This window comes from Heterocephalus glaber, unplaced genomic scaffold, assembly GCF_053883595.1.
Source record: "Heterocephalus glaber isolate CG9 unplaced genomic scaffold, H.glaber_assembly_v1.0 deba00000122, whole genome shotgun sequence".
Lineage (NCBI taxonomy): Eukaryota > Metazoa > Chordata > Mammalia > Rodentia > Bathyergidae > Heterocephalus > Heterocephalus glaber.
The window spans coordinates 7,619,807-7,647,147 of NW_028258138.1; the positions used below are offsets into that span (position 1 = coordinate 7,619,807).

At 42.7% G+C, this 27,341-nt stretch overlaps 2 protein-coding genes across 20 annotated transcripts in view; one reads left to right on the forward strand and one right to left on the reverse strand.

Moving 5' to 3' along the window:
* Setd4 (SET domain containing 4) overlaps positions 1-27,341 on the forward strand; it is a 108,865-nt gene that overhangs the window by 2,015 nt on the left and 79,509 nt on the right. For 4 of the 19 annotated variants that reach the window (XR_015451725.1, XR_015451726.1, XR_015451724.1 and 1 more), the window contains exons 2-7: positions 17,073-17,160; positions 17,650-17,770; positions 19,263-19,363; positions 19,967-20,030; positions 24,768-24,863; positions 26,917-26,954. Coding sequence is in view for 16 of the 19 variants with exons in the window: in XM_087212558.1 (XP_087068684.1) it covers positions 17,073-17,160; positions 17,650-17,770; positions 19,263-19,363; positions 19,967-20,030; positions 24,768-24,863; positions 26,917-26,954 (508 nt within the window). In the remaining 3 variants the exon portion in view is untranslated. The other 15 variants (XM_087212570.1, XM_087212588.1, XM_087212596.1 and 12 more) reach the window with 14 other exon arrangements.
* Positions 3,293-8,917, reverse strand: LOC110348651 (carbonyl reductase [NADPH] 1-like). The gene is given in 2 exon segments (XM_021256218.2): positions 3,293-3,729; positions 8,247-8,917. Coding segments are annotated over 2 exon segments (936 nt in total). The 5' UTR covers positions 8,746-8,917.

Genomic DNA, 27,341 nt, shown 5'->3' on the forward strand with positions numbered 1-27,341 from the left:
ATTCCTTAAGAAAAATATAGCCGGACAAATCCAACTCTTTAGTGATTGTCCAGGTTTTGGCTGCAATTGATTTCTAAGTAAATTCCATTGTGAACACAGAACTTAATGTGTTTGGCTTGAATCCTATTGGAAGGGCTTGAAAAGCTGAGAGATGTTAGGGCATGTTTTATTTAAAATGTGCTGGAGGAGAGAAAGTGAGTAGATGATTAGAAGAACAAAATGCCTGGATGGACCCAGCACCCAGCCATGGTCGGGCCTGGGAAGCAAGCATGTCTCCTCTTGTAACAGAGGGAAGGCCACCTGGGAGGGTCTGGACACAAGTGTGTGGGGTGGGTCTCCTTCAGGACATCTGATCAGCCAGACGGATTAGTTTGGGGGATCTGAGGGAAGAATAGCATATTGTCGAGTGGGAAAATGAATGTATTGGGGAATGAGGCAGCACTGGCTAGCAGAATAGATGGCACACTTAAGATTGTGATTATAAATCTCAAGAACCCAGTCAGCCCCCTGGGATTCCTCCCTGGCCAGGGGTCTCCTCTGCTAGTGTGCAGGGTGTGGGGGTCCCTTCAGTGGGGTGGTGTTATCTAGCCTCATACAAGCTTGAAGGGTGTTTGCACGAGAGGAGTTACAGCATTCAGCTGTGGCTCAGGTCATGCTGAGGTATTCTGTATTTCTTAATAAATTATGGTAATCAATAGGTATGTAAGTGTTGTCCTGTGTAGTAGTGATCTAATTACCTTTCTTTACACTAGGAAAGCTCCAGTCTTGTCTGCATTTACGGTTCAGTCCAACATTTCCTTACTCCATAAGTATGTGTCCTTAGCTTTTCCTTTCAACTGACTCTATCTACCTGAGTACCTCATGTCATGAGAATCATCAATATGAGTATATATTTATCTGTGCATCAGTGATAATTTTGTCCTTTGGGGAAATTTTATTTTAGTAGAAAGTACCTGTCCTCCAGCTAAAAAGTAAATCCTTAGTAATACAGGTGGAATACACTGTGTGTCCTCAACTCAGAAATAACCAGGTACTTAAATTTGAAATGGTGTTTTCTTTTGCATTCTTAAAGAAGTTAGGTGTTATTAAGGTGGTAAAAAAAAATCACTGCAATTGAACTGTGCATGTCCAGGCTAGCAGTGGAAATACTATAATCTTGATGTACACATTTTGATACCTTGTTGGTGTCTGTTTACAGAAATAATGAGAGAGTGAACAGTCCGATTGAAAGTTGAAATCTGTAAGTAAACGTCACTGTTATTATAAAGGCCCCACCTTGTTTTCAGGGGTGGTAACTGTTCATGTCTATAAGCCTGGAAATGGCTGGTGGAGAGACAGAAACAGCATGGCAGTAGGGGCCTTGCAGAGCATGTGGCAGTCCTGCCCGAGGAAGGGACTCAGGACACATTGCCTGATACCCACTGCAGCCCAGCCGGGTGGTGGGCAGTGAACTTGTGCTGCTCCTGACACCAGACAGTGGTGTTAGCCGGACACTGGGCTATGTATCAGGCCTGTTTTCAGCACCTTATGTCAAGAGATGTCATCCTGGGGCTATTGTTCCCATGTGACAGTTAAGGAGGCTGGGGCACAGCAAGAGACAGTCATCCTGCCTGTGGTCATGCACAGCCAGGATTTTGTACCTCAGTTTATATCATTGTTTTGTTTAGTTTTGTTTTCCCAATGCTTTGTGTGGAACACAGGGCTTCACAGATGCAATGGAAATATTCTCTCATGAGCCACCCTCAGTTTCTCCCCATGTATTGAAAGCTATCAACGAAAAGGAAGGTGGAAAAACGTAGACACCAAACATGCACCAATGCTCTGAAGTTGTGAACACTGTTATCTTGTTTGCTTCCCTGTATGAATTTGGCTGAAACACGGGTGTTGATTTTTATTTTTAATAAAGGTCCCTCTTGAGGGAGACCTGGAACCCCGGAAAGCACTGACTTTTAACGAAAGAAAAGGAGACAGTCTGGGGGACGAACAGCAGTTTAATTCCTCTATCACCATTCGACAATCACAAAGGAAAGAAGCAAGGCTTTTATACACGTAGGAAAGCAGCTTAATTATTCTGGCTGTCATCTTTCTGATTTTAACCTCTGGTGACAAATGACTTTAAGTGACTCATAAAAGCTACAGGCAAATTCACAAGTCCCCTGTTTCCATTCACCAATCCTGTACATCAAAGAGCACACCGCAGCCCTCTTCTTATCAGATAGTATCAAGAGAACAGGACGATTTAGGCCAAAATCAAGCCCACTAGCCCACCACAAACATCACAGATGTGCATAGTGAGTCGTATCTCTCTTACCACCCGTAGAGTCATTGGGAAGCGGTCCTCTGATCCTGGAAAACGGTAAATAGGAAAACCTGTTTTTCTCCTTCGAGACTTTTACAAGGTCTCAAAGTTTTCTGGCATTCTTTTAACAAGCAGACTTGTGGAATTTCCCAGAAACGACTTAATTCTCTTAGTTAACAAACTTCTTGTGATCTAGTCTTACAACTAGATAGCTGAATTCTACCACTTCCCACACACGAGAAGACTGCAGCCCTCATGACACTGCATCCCTATGTAAATAACACTCAGACTGAGAACTTTAGCAATCATTTTCTCATCTCAGAGTCCCAATGGCCAAGTGTTCTACACAAGCACCTCTCATACATCACACACTGCCATTGGTTGTTTTCCACAACGAATAAGACCTTTTCTAGAAACCAGGCCTCTGTAGTCATTGTGTTGTCTGTGTTTTCTGAGGGTCTGATGAACCGAAACCCACGACCTGAATCCAGCTCTGCTCCCGGGTTGTCACATGTGTCTGCTTTCCTGTCACACCATGGCAGTCCTGAGTTGCTGCTACAGACTGCATGGCCCACAGAGCTGTAGATGGTACTGCCTGGCTCCTTCTGTGTGCGTCAACCCCTGAGCTACACTGTCCCTTCTCTGGACCTCACTTCATGGTGATTGTACCTCTGAGATGGAGGTGGCTCAGCATGAAAACAACCTGCAGAAAGGGGCATTCAGAAAGAACCATTTGTTTGGCTATTGATTTTATTCATTATTTCCAGAAACTTTACATTTTCTCTCACTATATCTCAGAGGAAACCCTAAGAGACATAGAATTAATGATGACTCAGTGAGTATGCTATTCTATTAGTAGTCAGCTAGTACTGATTCCCTGATGGTGATGTTTGCATTTATTTTTTGTATATGGATATATTGGACAGTATAAATTTCCTTTGGGTCACATCAGGCCATGGTACACAATGGGGCCATGGGTGGTATGAGTCAAGTTTACCACTGTACAACACTTTTGTTACGAACAAACTGTCCATGAGGCCCCTCAGAATCTGGGGGCAGAAGGGCCAAGTACACAGGGGTCTCTGCTCCTTCTTCTGGGCTTTTGGTAGCTGAGGGTCCCCCCATGTCAGTTCTCACCCACCCTGGGCAACAGGCATTCAGCAGGATCTTGTCTCCTCCCCTCTCCTCACTTAGTTTCCTGGCATGGATTCTGGACAGGACTGTGACTCCTATCTTGGACACCCCATATGCCGAATTGGGCCACCCTTCCTTCTCCTGCACTTTATTCTTTGTGTCTTCCATGAACTTGTTCATGAGCCCCACCAGCTCCTCCTCAGTGATGGTCTCACTTCGAAATTTCTGCTGTAGCTCAGGGCTGCAGTTTGGAAGGTCCACATGAATCATTCTGCTTGACACATTTACCACTCTGCCTGAAATAAGTCATAAGTACTTAAGGAGAGAGCTGCTGGTATGGTTTGGGTCTAGATGTCCCCTCAAAGCCTCATGGGTGGTTGAATGTAGAGTGTGTGATGCTGGGATTAAGGGTGTGTGATGACTAAATCAGTACACTGGTTTGGCACCACCGCAATCCTAGTAGCCTGGATACAATATAAAGGACAGAAAAGGGCTTATATTTTTCCTGTTGCTTTTGCAGTCTTCTGAGCAATGAACTGTTACCCCCCTGCCGTGTGCCACCTGGCCTTGGAGCTAACCCATTATGCTACAAACATGAAGCTGCTACAAACATTCAGCTAAATAAACTTTTCCACCCACTTTTGGGTGTCAGGTATTTTGTCTCAGCAACAACAGAAAAGTAACTAAGGCAGAATTTGGTACCGGGAAAGGGAAGTTTAAAATTTGTCACAGATTGCTGGGGATGCTCGAAGTGGATTTAATGTTTGCCCTGCTGGATTTTGGACCTGCTTCGGTCCCATTTTTTGTATCCCCCTCTTTGTAACCTTTGGAATGGAAATGTCTATCTTCTGCCACTGAATGTTGGAAGTGTTCAACTTTCTTTTCATTGGTACAGGGGCTTGCAGCTATGAGTTTGCCTTTCATCTCAGGGGAGGCCTTGGACTTGTACTTTTCAGCAGTTCTGAAAATGTTAGGACTTTGGCAACTCTTAGAAATTTTGCATAAATGGATGGGCATGAGTCTTTAGGGGGGACCAGGGGCAGAATATTATGGTTTGTATCTAGATGTCCCCCAAAGCCTCATGTGATCATAGGGCTTGTGGAGAGGTGGCTGAATCTAGAATGTGTGATGCTGGGATTCCGGGTGTGTGATTACTAAATCAGTACAATGATTCGATTGGCTTGACACTAATCCTGGTAGTCCGAATACGTTAAAAGGGGCAGAAAGATACTGTTAAGGGCCCTTATTTCTTTGCTGGCTTCAGTCCACAATGAGCTATTGTCCCTCTGCCCTGTGTCACCCTCCTTTGGAGTCAGCTGATTATAGACTGAAGCCTCTAGAAACTGTAAGCCAAATAATCCTTTTCCCCTTTAACTTTGGGTGTTGGGTATTTTGTCTCAGCAACAAGAGAAAAGTAACTAACACAGTTGTACACAAAAATCATAAAAAATGTGTTATATGGCGCATCTTAGTGGGAAGGTAAAATGAGCTGGGAGCGAGGCAGGGGAGATTAAGGGCATCCCTGTGGACCATGCTGAGGGCTTGGGCTTTGTGGTGAAGGAGTTTTGGGAGGGGAGTGGGCAGACAGACGGTGTGCACAGCTCTGGGAAAGGAAAGTCCCAGGCAGAGAGGAAGCTTGGGAGGGGTTCAGTTATGCATTTTCATAGCTGAGGGTCTGTTGTAGGGCTTGGATGAGAAGGATTCAGGAGACACTCAGTGAGCGTGCTCTTTACATAAGTGACTAGGGTAGGGCATGGTGACCACCATGACGCAGTGGGGGTTGTAGGGCACAGGATGAGCATCTTCTGAAAATGTCTGCTTATGACTGAAGGACATGAGGAGGAGTTGGAGAGCAGGAAAATGAGTATGTGTGGGGATCTCCGGGAGTGTTCTAGGCAGATGACAGATTTTATGGGGTGGCTGTAGTGACCTGGAGGGAGAGATGGCTCAGGTGGCCTGAATAAGATCACTCAGCAGAGGGGAGCACAGGCAGGATGGAATCCCGAGGGCCTGGAACGTGAGGGGCTCTGTCCTTGGAGATGTGAAGGATAAAGGAAGAGGCAGGTATGGAAGGAGCAGCAGGACTAGAGCATCAGTGGCACCTGGTAATTGAGGACAAAGCAGCAGCCCGCACCTGCAAGGTGGAGACACTGCAAGGTGGCTGGTGCACTGGCAGCTGCAGAGGGAGAGGAAGCAGGGCTTGGAGATGAGGTCCCAGAAGGTGGAGCCAGGTCAGCACCAGACTCACCTTGGGGTCTTATGAGAGGGAGCAGCTCCGTGCTGACATTCAAGGTACCAAAAAAGTTTGTTTTCATTGTCACTTCTGCTTGTATATGAAAGGGTGTGGGATCTCCCTCTTCTAGAGAAGAAAAGGAACATAGTAAACAGTTGCCATTGGTTGTCTCTTCATGCCACGGATTGTTTTGCTGTACAGAAACTTTTTAACCTGAAATAATCCCATTTGTTGATTCTTTCTGTAATTTCTTGTGCAGTTGAGGTTCTGTTTAGAAAATCCTTTCCTACACCTTTCTTTTCTTTTTTTTTGGTACTGGGATCAAAGTCCGGACCTTGTGCTTGCCAGGCAAGTGCGGTGCCACTGATCTAACTCCCCGGCCCTTATACCTATGTTTTCAAGTGTTTTACCTATTTTATCTTCCAGAAGGTTTAATGTTTCGGTTTTAACGTTTAGATCTTGATCTATTTTGATTTTAACTTAGCACATGGTGAGAGCTAAGGGGCCAGTTGCGCTCTCCCACAGATACCAGTCTCCCCAACACCACTGGTTGAATAGGCCGTCTCTCCTCCCATGTATGCTTTGGCCCCTTTGTCAAAGATCAAATCGTTGAATGTGTCGGTAGAGGTCTGTAACGTCAGTAGTGTTCCATTGATCTACATGTCTGTTTCTGTTCCAGTACCATGCCATTATTGCTTTCTAGTACAGTCTGAAGCCTTGTATTGCTATGCCACCTGTTTTGCTCTTATTGTCTACAATTACTTTTGTTATTCCAGGTCCCTGGTTCCATATGAATTTTAGAATTTTTTCTCTCCAGATCTGTAAAGAAAGCTGTTGGTATTTTGATCGGGACTGCAATGAATCTGTATAACAGTTTTGGAGGTATAGCTATCCTGACAACAATGGCTCTGCGTATCCAGGAACGAGGGACATCTTTCCATTTTCTGATGTCCTAGAGACACCCTACACAGTGGAAAATTTTTTTTGCCATTTACGCCTCAGACAGAGGACTAATATCTAGAATATACAAAGAACTCAAAAAAATTAAACCACCTAAAATAAAAGACCCAGTCAAGAAATGGGCTAGAGGAATAGACAGACACTTCATAGAGGAAAAAATGCAAATAAATAGCAAATACATAAGAAAGTATTCACCATCTCTGGCCATTAGAGAAATGCAAATTAAAACAGCACTAAGATTCTATCTTACTCCGGAAAGAATGGCTATCATTAGGAAATCAAACAATAACAAATGCTGGGGTGGGTAGGGCAAAAAGGAATCCTCTTGCATTGTTGGTAGGATTGCAAACTCGTTACTACCATTATGGAAATCAGTATGTAGATTTCTCAAAGATTTGAAATTAGAAATTCCACAGGACCCAGCTATCCCCCTGCTAGATATCTTCTCCAAAGAGCTTAAGGCATCATACTACAGTAATACTTGCATACCTATGTTCATAGCAGCACAATTCCTAATAGCTAAATCCTAGAAGCAGCCTGTATACCCATCAACAGATGATTGGGTAAATAAAATGTAGTGTCTGTATATTATGGAATACTACATGGCTATGAAGAATGACAAATTTGAGCCATCTTTAGGAAAATGGATGCACCTAGAAAATATAATATTGAGTGAAATAATTCAGACACACAAGGTTAAATATGGTATGTTATCTCTCATTTGAGTGAGGCAAAGTACAAATGAAGAAAATGATAAAGGTTGGCTACAAAGGGACAAGGGGACAGATCTCATCCAACAGAGAACAAGAGAACAAGGAGAGGAGTAAGGAGGACGGGAAGGGGAAATGAGAGGAGTAAAGGAGTGCCATGTACATGACCCTAACAACTCCAACCAATGTAAACATCTATGCCATAGCAAGAACTAAGATACGTCAAGTCAAAAAGTATGAAAACAGTGATAAGGGAACCAGAAGAGGAGGGGAGAGGAGAAGGGAAGGGGAAAGGGGATTAGAAAAAGAAAACAAGCTGTAATGTGTACAGACAACCACTCCCCAAGGTGACTGTAAACTACAAGAATTGCAAACATGTACTAATTAAATAAAAGTTTATTTGATTTAATGTAATTTAGTAAAAAAAAAAATAAACAGTAGTCATGGGGTGGAATTTCACAGAAACAAAATAGTGTATGTGAAATCTGGTCACTTGGGAGGACATTTGGTGTGTAGCCAGTGTTGTCAGGGTCCTGTTCTGGTGTGACAGTGCCTTATTATTTTTGTAAGACGGCATCATTGGAGTCCAGCACTGTCCTGCTGTAATCTCCTCGTTCCTTGTTTATTTCAGAGTGAATAGAAGGTCCACCCAACTGCCTTAACCTCCCCTCATATAAACTTTGTGTGAGGAACATCTTAAAAAGATCCCAGAATCCCTGACAGGCAAACCAGACTCAATAGCCTGGAACCACCCCACTCCCCCACCCTCAGGGCTGTGCTTTTGCTTCAGCCCCAGCCTCTCTTGCTCGCTGGGAAGCCTGTTCTGCACCTCACAGCCCCTACAGACTCAGTCCACCTGGGCTGGAGTCTCAGGGAGGCCACCTCCCCTCTGCACACCCAGGGTCCTTACTGTTGTAAAAGATGCCCGCATTGTTGACTAGCACGTCGAGCCCCCCCCCCCCCCCCCCCCGTACTCCTTGCGCAGGAAGTTAGGGTTAGGCGCCGATGCTCTGCAGGTCGTCGATGTCCAGCTGGTGGAAGCGCGGGCTCAGGCCCTCGGCCTGCAGCTGCTGCACCACCGCCCGGCCTCGCGCCTCGTCTCGCGCCGTAAGTACCACGTCCCCCGAGAACCCCTGGCAGAGCTCTCGGATGATGGTGAAGCCGATGCCCTTGTTGGCCCCGGTCACCAGCGCCACTCGGCGGATGGACGACATGGCTGGGAAGCAGCGCTGGGCACTGTGCGGGAGAGAGGATCCTGCAGATGCCCTAGGTCCAAAGTGCATTGGGTGGGGATCTGGGATCTTGAGCACTGTCCAGGCTTTGGAGCACAGGCTCAGGCCCCGCCCCCGACGGCGTGGCTCTTCAGAAACCCTGTGGGTGCAGAGCTTTAGAATGTTGACTTTTAGCATAAACCCTGCTTTAAGCGCCCAAATCTCAGCCACGGGTTTCAGTTTTTCTAAAAGTGGCCACTTGTCTTCATTCGCGTGTATTTAATGACTGGTTCACCTGTTGACCCCTTCCTTGGGCTGTACTAGAGCAGCTGACAGTGAGAGAAACACCATAATGTGTTACGTGCAGCGTGTGACGCCTGTTGGTGGGGAGGTGAAAAGAACCTGCAGGTAGCAGGATCAGGCCATGCACGGCCCAGGGCTTGGGCTTTGTCCTGAGGGAGTCTTGGGAGGGATACAGCCAGGCAGACTGTGCAGAGCCCTGGGAGAGGGAAACAGGCTCAAGAAGTCAGGCCGGGACTTTGCCACACTTCCCAGTCAGGGCTGCTGGCTGCGGGCAGCGGGCAGCAAAGAACCATTGGCCTTGGCCACTGGATTAGTTCTGCATCCACCCCTCGTTCCTGGGTCTCTGAAGTTTGCTTGGTATTCCCCAGCTGTCCAACTATCCGCAGTTGTGCCTGAAGACATGGATCTTGCATGGGCTTTTTCCCTGGTTTTTTAAGGATTAGCACTGCAACTCAAGCCATTGGAACCAGAGTTGTGGAATGCTGTCAGAAACCAAGAGGGGATGAAATGCCTGTTGATTTTCTCCACAGGAAATGACAGCAAGCTTCTGGCTCATCCCTTACCAGGTTTTCTGAGAATGGCGGGGACACTTGCTAAGTCATCCCAGGGTTACCCGTCTGGGTACGGGCAAGACCTTCATGCAGCTTGGGTTTGAGAACTGCGGTGTACAGGTGGGAGAGGGCATCATGGCTTCTTTTGCCCTCTGAATAAGACATCAGGAGCCCTCTCCCTCTGTTAGTATTGGGGATTTGCCTGAGAGGCACTTTGCCACTGAGCTAAGTCTTGCTAAACTGCCAAGGCTGACCTCAAACTTATAATCCTCCTGTTTCATCCTTCTGAGTATTTAGGCCTACAAACATGTGCCACTACCCCTGGCTCAGGGTGCACATTTTTGTCTTAATTTTAGAATGAAATAATGGAAGTATGCTCAGAAAATTTATGAACTGATTCATTGGCGGGAAATGAGTTTTCTGGCTGCTTACTCCTATACCAAAACAACAGGGGACTGGCCGCAAGATCAAGTTTCATTTCTGCGTTGACATATAGGTAGCGATTAGCCACATGAGGCCATTTAAATGTCAACTTAATGAAAATTCATGCAATTACAAAAGTCAGTCTTGAGTTGCAGTAGTCACATATGAGGCACTCAATGTTTCCACGTTGGTGGCCACTGCACTGGGCAGGGCAGAGGTGAGACATTTCCATCTTTGGAAAAGATTGTTTTGCACAGTGCTGCTTTACAAAGATATATTTCCAATCTAGTTCTTAGAAAAATAATACTTATCAGGAAAAGACCTTCGCTTTTTTTCAAGTGAAATGCTTATTGATATAAATTCATCTGCAGTTGTAAGAGAATACATTCCTTACACTTCAGTTTCTCTCAATTTACAAAAGTGCAATCAAAACTTATGGGTATCATGGGATGCATGTTCATAACATGGCAGCATTGCATGATCTGAATGGGGAGATCTCAATGGGTCACACCCATAGGACACTAGCACACAAAAGTGTGTGCTTTTTTTTTTTTTTGTACCGGGGATTGAACTTGGAACCTTGTGCTTGTGAGGCAGGCGGCAGCACCACTGAGCTAAATCCCCAGCCCAAGTGTGTGCTTTTCACAAAAGCAACTTTTGAGTGGTTAAAAAATGACTTAGCACAGGATATCATAATCCATATTAGAGGTATCATCTACAGCAAAGTTAGTAGGAGATTAAGAACATTGACTCAGCTATGTGACCTCCAAACCCCAACCCTAACCCTATCCCCCCACCAAAAAACATAGGAAGACAGAGTCTCAAACAATAATTAAAATAAAAGCTAACTATTGCAAGTAACTAAAACCAAATGAAACAAGAGGGTTTATTTTTGTTTTTAGTTTCACTAGCATATGTAAAAGATTGCATTAACAATTAATTTGGGAAAAATAATTGTTCCAAAACTGGTACTAGAGAAAGGGAGTAATGCTTGGAATGAAAAATTTATACCAAGTAATTTCTAAATGATATACATGAAAATTGCCTTTTAAATGCAACTATTAAACTATAAGTGAGGGTTACATTTTTAATTTGGTTATATTTTCTATAAGAATAGCAGAGCGATTCTGTAAGAAAGAACTGACAGATTTAACAACTGGAAACTTTGAATATTTGTTTTTGGAAGACACCATAATGTAAAGCCTCTGAATAAAGCTCTACTTTGAGGATTTATATCTTTTTCTTCTATAACATTTGGATGTAGACTCTTTCGGGTTGATTGTTTACATGTTAGTTTTCTTGTTAAGGTTGAAGATTTCTTTTTCTGTTTTTCTTTTCCATGGTTGGAGATTAAACCAAGGGTCCTTTCCCATTCTAGAAAAGCCCTCTATCATTGAGCAATATCCCCAGCCCTGGGTATTAGTTCTGATGTGTTTGTTAGGGATGCTTAAAACATAGCACTTGTTCAGAGCTCTACATGATTTGAGGAAAAAAATACAAACAAGGGAGCAATGTGAAGGCCCAGATCTTCCTTATTACTGCAGATGGTTAAGTTGCTAGAAATTACTTACTGGTTTGAGTCAATGTTGTGTAACTAGTTTGAGTCAATGTTGTCTTGACTGGTATACGCAGAAATATTTTATTCCATCTATTAGTTTGTGGAATAAATTTATGTCTGTGTTACCTACTAATCACAAGAGTTATTTAATTTATCTTAAAGAACAGGGTTCCATGGTGTCTACTGAAACATGACAGAAATGAATGTTAAATCACGAATTATGAAGCTCTCAGGGACTTTCTATTTTTGTGAACCAAAATTCAGAGAACTGAATTTGACCCTGTCTTTTTTCATATTTCATACTGCTTAACAAATTCAATAAGCTTTGCTGGAGCATCGTATCCTAGATCAGTGGCTTAGTAGTTATGAAACTCTAAGCAACTTAATGTTGTCAAGATAAAGCAAGCCCAACTTAAAACAGCAAGTTCAGAAGTTAATCTGTAATGAGCCATTTCTTTAGGGACAAGGTCCAGAGTGAACTGAATTCCACTGACCCTTGTACAGTGATGACTGTGCATTTTCAAGGCAGAGTCAGGCATCAGGATGGGTGGGTGGGAGCTTCAGGGGTTAGGAAGTGAAAAGTTTCAGAGTGTCATTCAGTGTGAATGTCAGTTGTGTCTGTGAACTGACAATTATCAATAGGAAGATCCAATCTTCTCTACTGCAGAAAAGATAGCTGTCACTAAGGACTCAAAAAAACAACAAGTGCTGCCCAAGGCTACAGTGGAAAAGGAATCTTTCTACATTGTTGGTTGATGTCTTAATTACTTTTCTCTTAGCTGAGACAAAATACCCAATACCCAAAATTAAAGAAGGAAAGGTTTATTTAGCTCACAGTTTGTAGAGGTTTCAGTCCATAGTTAGCTGGCTCCAAAGCAAGGCATGGCAGAGGGGCATCGTAGAGGAGAAACATTCCGTGCTATGAAGAAGGCAGAAGGCAGCAAGGCAGCAAGCGACAAGCAGCGACCCTCTTTCTGTACATTATATCCCATCCAGGCTATCCACCCTTAGGGCAAGTGGCACTCACATCCAGGGTGGGCCTTCCCATTTTCCATACTCAGAACTATGCCAAACCTAAGAGTAGAATAATTTAGTAATCACGCCCTTAATCCCACCATCACACACTCTCTATCCACCCACCTCTGAAAAGCCCAATCTATGACTACATGAGACTTTAGGGGGATATCTAGTCACAAGCCATGACCGTGGGTATGTAAACTAGTACAACCATTATGGAAGTCAGTATGAAGAATCCTCAAAGAACTAAAACTGTAATCAATCCCAGCACTTAGGAGACAGGAGGATCACCACGAGTTTGAGGTCAGCCAGGAATACATAAGTGAGACCCTGTCTCAAAAAACAAGACAAAATAAAACAACAACAAACAATCCTTAAAAATACAAATTCCATTTGACCCAGTTTTACCTCTTTTCAGTAACTCTTCCCCAGAGTTAAAGTCATCATATTACAGTGATACATGCATGCATACTGTATTGGTCAGTATTTACTAGAGAAACATATAATATAAGACATACAAATATATATGAATTTACAAGACTGGTTTACAGAGTTGGATGCGGAAGAGTGCAGAGGGTTTAGCCAAAGGTCTGGAGCTCACTGAAGTGACCTGTGTGAGTCCATATCTGGAGGCCGATGTATTTGTGATGCAAGACTGAATGATTTGTGCCACCAGGCTGAGAGATCTGCACTGGAGCCAGGAAGTGACATGCAAAGCAAAGACCACAGCTCCCCTGATGAGAACAGCAGCCATCCCAGGCAACATCGAGGTCCCACGCTTCTCTGACAGAACAGCCAAGTTCACATAAAGAAAATCAGCCATGGCAAGTTTCTCCAAGAAAATCAACAGTCAATGCAGTCCTTACCCCCAGAACCTGAACCTGGTGTTTCCTGGCTTTCTGGTCTCCTGAACTTTGACCAGAATCTCCCATATAGTATAGCCTAAGGCGTTCCAGTTCTACTTTTTCAACTGGCATTTCCAAACTCTTCCAACAAGCCAGTACCAAAGGCTCCTGAACCACATGGTCAGATATAATCACATCAACAACCCCGCTTCTCTGGTACCAAATTCTGTGTTACTTTTACTGTGGCCAAGAAAAAATACCTGACACCCAAAGTTAAAGGGGGAAGGTTTATTTAGCTCACAGATTGTAGAGGTTTCAGTCCAGGATCAGCTGGCTCCAAGGCAGAGTGTCGTGCCAGACAGGTCTTGCAGAGGAGAAACAGTTAATAGCAGCCAGAAGGTAGCAAAAGCAACAAGGGACAAGCACAGGTCTTTCTATCCATTGTATCTTATCCAGACTACTTAAAGCAGGTAGCATTCACACCCTTTAGTCAGGAGGATTAAGCCTTAATCCTGGAGCCTAGCATTCCACCCTGAATTAATCACACACTCTAGATTCAGCCACCTCAGGAAAAGCTCCACCTATGATTGACTGCATGAGGCTTTGGGGACCATCTAGACATAAGCCATAACACATACCTATGTTTATAGCAGCAGAACTCATAATAGCTAAACCTTGGAAGCAGCCTATAGGCCCATCAACAGATGAATGGATAAGGAAAATATGATATATACACAATGGAGTACTATTCAACCACGAAGGATACATTTGAGTCATTTGTAGGAAAATGGATGCACTTTCATACCATAACGTAAAGTGAAATAAATCAGACACAGATTAAATATCACATGATTTCTCTTATATGAGAAACCAAAAATAAAATTTGAAAAGCAAAATAAAAGATAGGAAACAAAATAAAAGATAGAGGGCCCGGGGATTTAGCTCAGTGGTTTCGCCGCCTGCTGTACAAGCGCAAGGACCTAAGTTCGATCCCCGGTACCAAAAAAAAAAAAAAAAAAAAGTTCCAAAATAAAAGATAGGAAACAGGTCCTGCAAGTGCAAGGACCCGTGTTCAATCCGCAGTGCCCCCCCTCCAATTAATTAATTAAATAAAATGATTAAGATGTGATATGTATATGTACAAATTTCCAAGATGAATGTAATTACTTTGCATTGGAAATATATACTAGTTAAAAAGAAGCTAAAAAATAAACTTATAAAATGTACCAATAATCTTAATAAAAAATAAGTTAAAAGAATAAACTTATAAGGAGGAAAGATATAAAATATAATTATCAAGGGTAAAAAAAAAAATCCAATTTTTTTCAACTAAAAGACTGAAAGACACAGACCTCATCAGTTCTAATGACTACATTTCAAACAAATGGCTTTCAGGTCTGTTATGTAGCTTTGAAATGATTCCGAACACACTTGTTACATGGTGCTTTGTCCCTATATGGGACAAGCCAGAGTGAACATCCACCTCCAGGAGTGTGACTGACATATTTCAGATCCACATTTGGGAACGTGCTGTGATCTTTTCCTTCTGTCAGGAGTAGTATCTCAAACCTGGCACCTTCATGGCAGGACCTCACGTGTCCTTGAAGATTTCTGCTGCAGTGCTCAACCTGGCTTCTCCCAAGAACGTATCAGAGAAAGGCGCCTCACTAACTCTCATTAGATTTTACTTTACACAGAGGTGGCTTCCACCCTAACAGAGCAATTGTGTCTTAAGCATTTTGGGGACTCTGTGTGGTTTCTACATGGTGTCAGTGGAGTGTATTTCCTGTGAGGTTTGTTGACATTATTTTCTCCGTCTTCACATTGTGAATGTAAAAAAAAAAAAAATCCTCTTTGGATAACAAGAAACTATGCGATTTTTGAACTCATACTTTGGTCTCCTTTTTGTCCCTATACCCAAGGTCTTTGAGATGGACACTCCTGAGTTGTGGGAGAGACATGTACATCTCAGAGGGACAGAGAAAGGATTTACAACTATAAACTTTTTAGTAAATGATTTAACAATGGGAGGTCAGGGTCCTAAAGTCAGATGTTAGTTACACAGTCAATTGTTTTGGAGACCTGGAACATTCTCAGGAAGGCACTTATATCATCTTAGAGATACAACCTTCAGCTGTTAAAAACTGTGTTAAAGGCTTTTATGGAGAAAGGGGAGGAAGGAAACATTTGTGCTAAGCCCCTGTAGTGTCTAGAGGGCAAGTTTTTGCTCAGAGGAATTTGACTATTTCAGTCAAGGAGAGAATCTTTGCCAATTCCCATACACAAAATGGTAATACACGCTATTTTCCTCTTTCATAATAGTAAATTACTCATTATAATGGTCTCTTTTCTTCCTGTCTAGTAGGAAACAAGGAGACAGATTTTTTTTTTTTTCAAATGGGAAGGGAACCAACAGATAGAGAGTGGGGGAGGTAGAGGGTTGAGGGGAGGGGAAGGAGATGTAAAAAGAATTATGATATGTACATGTACTAACTCCCCATGATGCATGTACTCATTATGTACTATAAATATATGCTAATAAATATAAAACATTAAAAAATAGAATACAGATGTATAAGAACGTGGTGGGTGAAGCTGCAATAATTATCTTGGACCAGGAGGGAACAAACATAAACGTATATTGAATAGCCAACTCCCCAAGCACGGAAGTGAAAACAAAGGCTGATCTTTGATGATACTGCTGAACCTTTGTTCTGCTAAAATACATTAATGACAAAGTTGGCTTACAAACTCCAAAAAACAAACAAACAAAAGGAAGGGGAGGCCATTAAACCAGTAGAGATCTAATGCCTTGGTTCTCAAGTAAGCCAAAACTTAACTCAGAATTTAAAAGAAACTGAAGTAAGCTAGGGCAATTACAGGTGGTCAAGTTTGCTTTATAGCGCTTTGAAATTCCCATGGGAAGAGTTCAAATGAGGCAATTGTTCAAACTAATTTCTTTGCTCTGTTTTCACATTTATTCTATAGTAGCCTTCTCCTGGTGCTCTTTCCACATGGAGATAGAAAACATTTCTCATTTGTAGCTGCCGTATTCATGAATCTCTGATCAAATAAATACCTCTCCCCTTTTTTAAACTCCTGGGTTTAGCTAACTTTTCCTGTAATCCCTCTCTTGGGATTATAGGCCTGAACTGTCATGCCTGGCTGAAATCCTTAAAATTTTTAACCTGTCAAAGTTGACATTTTAATAGTTCCTAATCAGGAACTGTTATATCCAGCCCAACCACCTTTAAAATACAATTTTAGGACTGGGGATGTAACTCAGAGGCACCAGTTACCTAGCATGCAAGGCCAGCAAAACAAAAACAACACACACACAAAGAAGGCAAAAAATTCAAAACCCCCAAATTAAAAAAAAACTGCAAACTTTGGAAGTGTAGTGCCAATATACCATACAATTTTCTCCAATTATCATCTTACTACTACAGTGTTCGTCACAGCTAAGAAACCAATATTGAAACAGCAGTGATCACTAAATGCCACACTTTACTTGGATTTCACTCGTTTTCCCTCTAATGTTCTTTGTCTAATATTCTCCTCCAGGATACTACATTGCACTTAGTTGTCATATCATTCTGCTTTATGACAGTTTGTCAGTTTCTTTTATATGACAGAAAACACGTTTTGGGGGGTACAGGTCAGGTGTTTTGGGATGTCCTTTTTTCACAGAAGAATGGGGTTACGTGGAGAAATACCTCAGGAACATGTTATCCACATTCTTTACTTCTGATAACATCCTTGACCACTTGGCTACTTCCTAGTATTTCCTAGGTTCCTCCACTGTGATGTTACTCTTGTCGCTTCCAGAAATCAAGCTCCTAATAGACGAGTGGTGCAGAAACCAAGCTCCCTCTCCTGGAAGGAGTATGCACAGTACTTAGAATTCCTCTGCAAGGTGGGTAATGGCGCAGAAAGGAAAAGGGGTGCAGTCACGAAAAGGGGTGAGATCGGGTCCTGGTGGACGAATGGAGGGGGACGGGTGAAGTGGGGTGGGGACCAGGCAGAGAGAGCCCGACTGAAGGACCTAGCCAGGTACTAGGCAGGCGGAGGTCGGCGGGGAGAGGCGGGGCCAGACTCAGGAGGTGGCTGGAGCTACTGCTTAAGAAAAAGATGAACAGGCCGGATCTTCAGGGCGCAGAGCGCTTGCTGTTCGCAGGCCGCTGGGATTTTACACTCCGGGCTCGCGGTGAGGGAAAAGGGTGAAAGGTTGAGGGCTTGGCGTCCTGGGCTAAAAATCTGGAAGTCTGCACATGCGTCAGCTGGGAGGAAGCGGCCAGCGGCGGCGGGGGAGCTCTATTGTGTATTGAGGAGTTGGGTTGTTGAGGTTTCAGGAGAGCGTGATGACTTTCGTCCTCGCCCTCTGCGATTTTGTCTCTTTCTTCAGCTTGGATCACCCAGAGCACAGTTCCGGTTTGCCCGCCCACGGCTACCGCTATTTTGGAAGCGGTGGCCCGCGGGGAGGAGAACGCGGAGGACTTCCGGGATCGCGGCCTTCCGTTGCCTGGGTAACGGAAGCAGGGTCACGGTGCCGCTTTCCTTAGTATTAAATGTTTTTGTGAAAAGAAGTGGTTTCCATCGCAGACCCACGCGAGGCCTGTGCACTACTGCAGTCTCATCGGTTGGACGTCATTCCCTCGGTGTTGTTGCTTAGCGCGCCGGGGACACGAAGGGAGTCGAGGCCCGAGGGTCTGACGTCACCGGCTGGGACGCCGGAAGTGGCGTGGAGAGAGTGCAGGAGGGTGGCGGGCAGTGTAAGGACTTTGGGGGCTCAGGCAGTGCCTTTGGCCGGGCTCCTCGTGGCCGTCCCGGGGACACTTGTGGGAACTTCGCGGCCCGGGGTGTCCGGAGCCCCGGACACCGGAGGGAGCAACCTCCCTTGGTGCTGGGTCCTGATTCCCAACTTCCGGTTCAGCTATTAATGAACCTGCCCCTGCTGAGAATACTGTCGGAGATACTCATTTCTGGTCGTTCATTTCTCTCCCGGTATTTATTTAGAAGTACAGCTATATCGCTGAATATGCGTGTAAATAATATGTCATGTATGTACTCATATATACAATGTGTAAGTCAGAATAGAATACAAAAGTAATAGTAACAGTTTCTAGCACGTTTTCCATTAACCCTTCCTAAATACTCTTGATATGTAAATATGTATGATGTGGTCAGAAGTAAACCCAAAGGGATCACTTGCTTTATAAGTTCTGAAACTTTATTTTTTTACTTTATATGTTTTGCATATTTTTATAACAGCGTAAACAGTTCATTCCTTACTATAACTGCATTCATTCCTATCATTTTTATAAGAAGGTTCACTCTATTGCCTGTACCATGCTGCTGTTTAATAGATTTCATTTTTATGCTTCTAAAGAAGTAGCATGTAGAATCTCTAGTACCCATTTTAGATTTTATCTTTAATTGAATGCTTTCTTGGCTCTCATTGTCTCCCTAAGCTGTTGCAGACTCCCGTTTAATTATATTCATTTGAAGATCCTGATCTCTAAGAATAAGCCACTGTTTATTTCAGACTGAAAGGGGATTTTTTTTCCTTGCCTCTAAGATATGTGAGTGGACAGTGGCTCCTGTTTTATTCTAAATGCAGTTAATTTAAGTTGGTGCTTTAGTGAATGTTGATTAGGGTTGGAACGTGGAAACCCCCACACCACATGTTTATGAAATAGTTTATGAGGATTGCCAAGATTAATCATTATTCAGTAGGGCCTGAAGAAATTGTTTTAGAGGATCCTCTAAATAGAATGTAGAATGGGCCCTCCTTCACTGCAGTATCCTGATTTAGTTCTTGGTCCGAATCTTTCCTCTACAAAAATGCTTTAAATATACACGCTCCCCTCCACTGCAAAACAAAGGAAGAAAGATGAACCAAACATCTTGCCGAGAAAGTTTACCAAAATGCACATTTCTATATTAAAGGGTACAAAGAACAGTGATTATCGTACAACTGGAAATTTCAACTAAGAAATGCTTTTTCTTTTCGAATAGGCAGCTACCTAGAAACTACATCTGTAGCATGCAGAAGAGAAGAGGAAGAACAAGCCGGATCAGAAGGCGAAAGCTCATCCGAGGTTCCGAGTCAAGAGGAGGTACAGCTTTGTTTTGGTGGCAGTGATGAAAGAAAAGAAGCCCGTTGTTGATTGCTGACTGTTTATACACATAGGTTTTCTGAAAGTGTTCAAAGAGAATATTTCTTTCTTTCTTTTTCTTTTTTATTTTGGTACCGGGGACCGAATTCAGGACCTTTCGCACTGGAGGCAGGCAGCTGAGCTAAATCCCCGGCCCAAAGAGAATATTTCTTAATGAATACTCTTTGATGGAACCCTTATATTCTTTTAAACTCTGGTGAGAGTGGTATGAATCTATTTAACTCGTTACTTCAGCCACTTATCTGGAGATGATGACCCCACGTTTCTGGTTCTGGTTCTGTCTTTTAGCCCACTGTAGGATATCAGTGTGTGGGTGTAAATTCGTCACTTCCAGCTCAGCATAACCCAGGCTAAATGAGATATAACATATGAAAGTCCTTGGCCAACTGTGAAGTGCTATGTAAATGCAGTTGGTATTCGTATAAAAATTAGTGACACTGCTACTTGTTGACCCAAAATATGTCAGGACCATCCTGAGGCAGTCATATCCATCTTGAGCCTCCATAGCCATTGTCCTGCTGAACCTTTCCTGTCTTCTTTTAGGTTATCTTCTTCCTGTGCTTTCTGCTGCTTGTGGATGAGGATGATTTCAGCTCGTTCTTTGCTGGTTTGCCTACACCCTTATTTCCTGTCCCATTTATTGCTGTCAGGTTTTCCAAAGGAACAGCTTCCACCTTGCCTTTTTGGTTAGGAACCTCTGGGGATCCTCATTCCCTGTTATGTGATATCTGAACTCCTTCTGCCTGACATTCAAGTTCCTTTAGAAGGGAGCCCCACCCTGGTACCTCCATATGTTCTGAGTACTGTATATCACCCCTGCTCTCTGCTTCATAAACACACCTCCCACATTTCCACTTCTACTGTTCCTCATAATCGTCCTTAGCCTAGAACAGTGATGGTGAACCTTTTAGAGCTTTCAGTGATAACAAACAGCCTGCTGTGGCATGCGTGCCAGAGGTTCGCCACCACTGGCCTAGAACATTTGTTTTCCTTCTCCTTGCTCATCTGCTTTCTCTCTAACCTTCAAAACCAAGTGTTTTGTGTTTTTTTTGGTACTGGGGATTGAACTCGGGACCTTGTGCTTGCAAGGCAGGCGGCAGAACCATTGAGCTAAATCTCCAGCCCAAACCAAGTTTTGGTAATGACATTTCTCGTTCTCACTAATGTTAGCCTTCACTTGTTTGCCACCTAGGTTCAGTGTTCTTAGTGGTCAGCATGTGCTATATGTCTGTTAGTGTATAGTAGTGGCTCATGAAATGGGCATAGTGGGATCAGCCCATAGTCTCAGCTACATGAGAGGCTGAGGTGGGAGGATCTCTTGAGCCTAGAGTTTGAGGCAAGCATGGGCAATACAGTGACACCTTGTCTTGTAAACAAACAAGCAGACAACATGAAATGCTCATTAATATATTGCTGTTAGTGTCAAATGTGTTTTCTAGTTTGTTGGTAACATACTTAGGGAGGCTTTTACTTAGGTCATATTTTTTAAAAAGTTGTGTTGGGATTTAATTGACATAATGAATGTCACTATTTAAAGCATATGATTTGATGTAGGTACAGTACATATACATGAAACCATCATCACCATGAAAATAATGAACATTACCATCATCCTATGAAGTTTCCCTCTTTCCTTTGATAATCCATTATCCCATACCTCTCTTAACACCCCGTTCTCCCAACCCTAGGTAACTACTGAAATGCTTTCTGGGTCACTATGGGTTTGTTTGCATTTTATAGCTTTCTATAAATCATTCAGTGTGCGCTTTGTTTTAAAATCTGCCATCTTTTCCTAAGCATAGTGATTTAAAATTCATGTTTCACATATCAATAGTTCATTCTACTTATTGCTTAATATGGTTTGTTTATCCTCTTGATGGTAGGAAGATACAGATTATGTTTTACATATTTTGTGCAAAACATTTTTTCTGAATTCATGTTGTCTAAAAACAGTGCCTCTCAAAGTAATTTAGTCATTATAAGTCTTCTCTCCATGAGTTTTGCAACCTGAGTAAATCAGTTCTGCCACTGGTGATGTGAAGTTAGCACTGGGATAAGAAATCAGCTTGTTCTATATTATCATCAAACCATGGTATTTTTTTATCTATTTTTCTAAGTGCCAATTTATCTTTCCTGGTGGTCATTATTTTTCCCATAAGTACCCTTCCTCCTCTGTTTTATATTCCTATTAATATGGTACAAAATCTTCACATTCTAGTTGCCTCTGTGAGTCATGTTTTTCTGTGAATTCCTGTGTACAAAAGAGAAATAAAAGTATTTTTAAAACTTGCTCATCTGTATTTTGTCAGCTTAATTTGCTGTCCCCTACATAGTTACCTAAGAGAATAGAGAAAAAGCTTTTTCTCCCCAACAGTGGACATTAAGGTTATTTTCCATCTTTGGCTGTCACAAGTGAAGCTGCTGTGAACAAGCATGTACAAGCCTTTCCATAGACATACATTTTTTTCCTTTGAGTATCTACCTAGGAGTAGAATGGCCAGATCATTTGGTAGGTGTAGGTTTAACCTTTAAAGAATCTTCAAAGCAGTTTTTCAAAGGGCTGCCCTATTTTATATTCTCACCAGCAGTTTATAAGAGTTCTGGTTGTTCCACATTCGTGGGAACAGTTGTTGTTGACTGTAGCAGTAACGGTGAACCTTTTAGAGCTTTTGATGCTATGAACAGCCCACTGTGGCAGTTGTGCCATAGTGTGCTACCATTGCTATAGTGTTGTGTGTTCTAGAGAATGTTCCATGTGCACTTGAGGAAAATGTGTATTCTGCTGCTGTTGGGTGATGTTTGTTAGTCCTCCTTGGTTTATTGTGTTGCTATCTTTATTCCCTGGTGATCTCCTACTCGTTGTACCAGTTACTGAAACAGGTCTTCAAGTTTCTAGCTATTACCCTAGAATTGTTCTTTCCTCCCTTTATGCCTGTTATTTTTGCTTCATGTATTTTATGGCTGTGTTGTTAGATTCATGTATGTCTATAATTGTTACATCTTTCTGATAGATTAATGCTTCTCTAACTCTAGTAGCACCTTTGTTTTAATGTCTGTTTTTGACTGATCCTAGAATAGTCTTCTCCAGCTTTCCTTTTTCTTTTTTCTTTTTCTTCTTTTGGTACCGGGAATTGAACTCAGGGGCTCGTGCTGGCCAGGCAGTTGCTGTGCCACTGAGCTATGTCCCCGGCCCTCCAGCTTTCTTGTAGTGGTGTGTATGATCCATCTTTTTCATGTTTTACTTTTAGTCTCTCTATCGTTGAGTCTGAAATGTATCTCTTGTATAAAGGATTTCCTTGGGTCTTGTTTATTTATCCTAACAAACTGCCTTTTGCCTGGATTTCTTAATTCACTGACATTCAGTGATATTATCTATAACTTTGATTTCCATCTGCCAGTTTATGTCTTGTTTTCTATATATCTTATGTATCTTTCTTTGGTTTTCTGTTTCTCCTTTACAGCATTCTTTTGTGTTAAATCATTATTTTCTAATATAATGGTTTTTTTCTTCATTGCCTTTTTGTTATATTTTTTGAGTTATTAATGGTAGTTCTAGGGCTTACCATGTGTGCCTTAGCTTGCTCAGTTCATTTTTGTCAGTCTTAGTCACCTTGGGCCACCAGAGCAAAGTACCATAGACTGGGTGGCTTAAACTATCAATTTCTTTCTCATACTAGTGGAGGCTGGAAAATGTAAGATCAGGGTGCTGGCTGACTGACTTGGCTCCTGGTGGTGGCTCTCTGGTTGTAGCCAGTGCATTTTGAGTGTGTCCTCACATGACAGGGGATCTCTACCTCTTTTTTCTCTTTTTTATGAGGATCTGGGTTTTAGGAGGATTTATGAGATTCCATGAGGATAGAACCTGTGGCTCTAAATATGTTCTCTGCCACTTAGCTGTACCCCACGCTCTCCGTCTTGTAAGGCCCCTGATCCTGCAATGAAAGCTCTACCATCATGACCTCATCTAACTGTTCTTATTGCCCTAAGGGCCCCTCTCCAAGTACCGTGACAGTGGGAGTTAGGTTGCAACATAGGAATTTTGGGAAGGCACAAATTTTCAATCTAACAGTCTTATTTATTTATCTTTTCATTGTTCTTAGTAATATTTTGTAGGTTTTTGTTTGTTTTTGGTACCGGGGATTGAACTCAGGACCTTGTGCTTGCGAGGCAGGTGGCAGAACCACTGAGCTAATAAGTCCCTGGCCCCTTGTAGTTTTTGATATACAAGTTTTACACATGTTATTAGATTTCTCTTAAGAATTTCATATTTTTGATGCTACTAAAATGATATTTTTAAAATTTAAATTGGTGATTGTGTTTTGATTTTGTATCCTGCTACATTGCTGAACTCACTTATTAACTTTTTTTTGTAGACTCAATTAGATCTTTTACATATATGCTGATGTCTTCTGAGAATAAGTTTTACTTTTTTTCTCAGTTTGATTTCTCTGATTTATTTTTCTAGCTCCTTTTTACTGGCTGATCTGTCAGTACAGTGTTGGAATGCAGGGGGAAGAGGCACAACCAGACATCCCTGTCTTGTTTCTGATCTTAGGAGTAAAGCTCTCAGTTTTTTATATGTCAGCTATCCATATTTTAAGGATAGTTTTCACCAGATTGAGGAAGTTTCCTTCTGACAGTTTACTGAGAATTTTTATCAGAATGGGGATGTTGGGTTTTTATCAAATTTTTTTTTTATCTATAGAGATGGTCATATGGTTAATGGTTTTGCTGTTTTAGAGTACATTATTTGTTTTTTTCATAAAATTTATTCCCTTTTGTAGTATTTTACTATAGTGAAAAATATGTGAGAAAATCAACTTAAAGAAGTAAAGTTTATTCTGGCTCACAGTTTCGGTCCATGGTCACTTGGTCTCATCATTTTGGCCCTGAGCTGAGGCAGAACGTCCTCGTGAAAGGGTGTGGCAGGATAACCTGCCTGGTACATGGAAGCCAAGAGGCAGAGTGAGCTGGAGAAGAAGGGGCTGGGGACAAGATTCACCTCCCAGGGCACCCCATCAGTGACCTGCCTGCTTCCTCCAACTAGGCCTTCCCTCCTAAAGTTTCTGCCACCACCCGTAATGGCATCAAATTATGAGTCTGAGAATCAATTAATCCACTAATGAGGTCAAGGTCCAGTGATCTAGTCACCTTCTAGAGGCCTAACCTCTGAGCACTGCTGAATTGATGGGGCCAAGCCCCACACATGAGATTTTGGGGGATATTCCAATCCAACTATAATGCCTTACAAATCTGATACACTTCATCAGAGATGTTCTTTTTAAATGATAACCTGATCATACAGTGATTTTAATCACCACATGTTCTTTCCTCTCCTGATTAGCGAATGAGAGCCACAAGCCCGAATTTATAGAGCTAAAGAAGTGGCTGAAAGATAGGAATTTTGAAGACACAAATTTAACACCTGCTCAATTTCCAGGTAAGAGTGTGGCATTGGAGTCTCCTGACCTCTCAGCTGAGGGTTGTGTGGGAACTGGGGTGATTCTCATAGTGGGCTGTGTGCTCTCTGCCTTCCTGCCTTGGAGCTGTACTATTTATTTGTACTTCATGTTGGTGTAAAAGTGAATGAAAATGACTTGCAGAGAGAAATGATGAAATGATGAAATAAAGTTTAAAAATTGAAAAAAGTGAATGAGAATAGAAACATAAGTTAAATCCATGAATATGTATAACGCCTGAGTGCCACAGTTACAAAATCGGACAGTTATCAGAGCTGAGGTGCAACTTGGACCCATCTTTCCAGTAGCTTGTACAATGGATAGGATCAATGACCTTAATCTGAATTCTCTGTAAACTAGACTGTGTTGTTTAGTGAGCAGCTGTGCAGGCATTCCTGGTATCTGGCCTTAGGGGAATGCCTTTGCTTGTCCTCATAGGAAAGATATTTGTATGCTGTGGTGATGGTGTGTTCAGCAACATCCCTGTGGTGGTTTCATTGTTCAAACTTGCAGGTTGATGGAATTTTCCCAGACCCCAGTGGGTCAGAATAGTTTCCTAAAATGGAGGGAGGTTCCAGAACCAGTTGAGGTGTGTGTTCTCTCTTGGGTGGTGTGGCTGCAGGAGAGGATCCTGGGGAGGCCTCAGCACACTTGTCCTTGGCTGGTTTGCAGCTGTGGTCCCCACACGTTGGAGAAGCACCTCTGTGGGGCCCCAGTTAGTCCCAGAGCTGAGGGATCCCACAGTCACCTGAACTGAAATAGGTAAACATTCTCTTCTGAAAATTGAATCCTTTATTATGGAGGTCAGATTGACATTTTCTTCTGGAACATTCTCTCCCAGAAGCTGGCGATCTTGCTGTGTGTGTGGCTGCATACAGGGCCACCCTGCACTGCCCATGAGTGGGCTGGAGATGACCACAGAGTGGACCAAGATGCTCTTTGAAAGATCTTGGGCCCCAGTGGCACAGGGATAGTTGTGTGATCAGGACCCTGAAGTTCGACATCCGGGGGAGGCTGCAGATAGTTTATCTGACAGAAATCAGAGCATTTTACACTGATGCCCCCTCTGGCCATTTCGGTGATCATTCAGGAACCCACTAGGTACTCATTAAAGCTAATTAACATTCTTTTACATCTCTCAAGATCAGTTATTTCCCGTGATGCCCCTAGGTAAGTGTGATGATGTGTGTGAACGTGTTCCCCATGAATGGGTCATGGGGTGACTGTGGGGTAAAATGCTTGATTTGAGCCATGAGCCTAAATGACAACAGAGAATGGCTCCCCAAAAAGTGCCGCGGTGAGATATGTTTGAGTTCAGGGAAGCAAAGGAAGACAGGGCTTTTAATGGTAAAATGAGGAGGGTTTGGTAAAATGAGGGAGCTATCCTCAGCTACAAGGATCAGCAATAAAGGTGGCATTAGTCCTAGGTGGAACAGACGATTGCTGGGCAGGCACCCTCATGGAACTATTTTTGTGCAAGGTTGTGGCTTTGGCAGAGTATTTTGGGATAGTATTGAGAAATCAAGTGTGAAGACCCTCCCTTCTCGGCCTTCCTGGCTCTTTTTGTCTAGGTTTGGCACAGGTGACTCCATTTTGGTTTTGAAAACTTTCCCAGAGCCATTTTTTAAATTCAGGCTTCTCCCAGTTTATGATCATGAACTGTGATTGTCATCTGAAAACAGAAAGTTTAACTTCCTGTGTGACAGGCAATGGTCAATGAAAGCCACTCTCTCGGGTTACTGTACTATGTGGAGTTCTGCCAGTTGATCCAGAGAAAATAATGTCAAGAGTCTTACTTTTAGATCTTTAGGTCTCAACCTTACCTTGCCCTTAAGTATTTGAACCCACAAGGCGGTCACGCCATTTTCCACAATAGCTGTCTGACCCTGCCCTCTCCTGAAGTCTAAGGTTGAGAGACACCAGCTTTATCTTTATATGATTTTGAACTTCATTCACAGTTTTTATTCTGACTGGGATCTCTTGGACTTTGAAGTTGAAGTCGGATTTATCCTTTTCTTGTCTTTGCTTCCATAGGTACAGGAAGAGGACTGATGACCAAGAAATCCCTGCAGGTGAGAACTTTTCTTTTATCCTTGAAACTCAATATATATATATAATTTTGCTGCTTTGTTTGTGGGGTTCAAATGAAATGAATTAAAAGTACTTCAGACATGCAGGCGTTTCTTGCTTACCTAATGGATGTGTTTGAATACGATTCTGTCTATAGGATTAAGTTTACTGTATAGAAAAGAAGTTTATACTTTTATCATTTAAATATATGTGCAAAGAGTCACCCAGAGCTGGTGGACCAGGGCCATGGCCATTAGAGGCCCAGACCTCTTCCTATCCTGTGTTACTCCCTGAGTCTCCTCAAGGTGCTTGGATCCTGGGCACAGGAGGCAGCAAGGTGGAGAGGAAGGGCAGGTTTCTCCCTTCGAGAACATTCCAGCCCTGTCTGA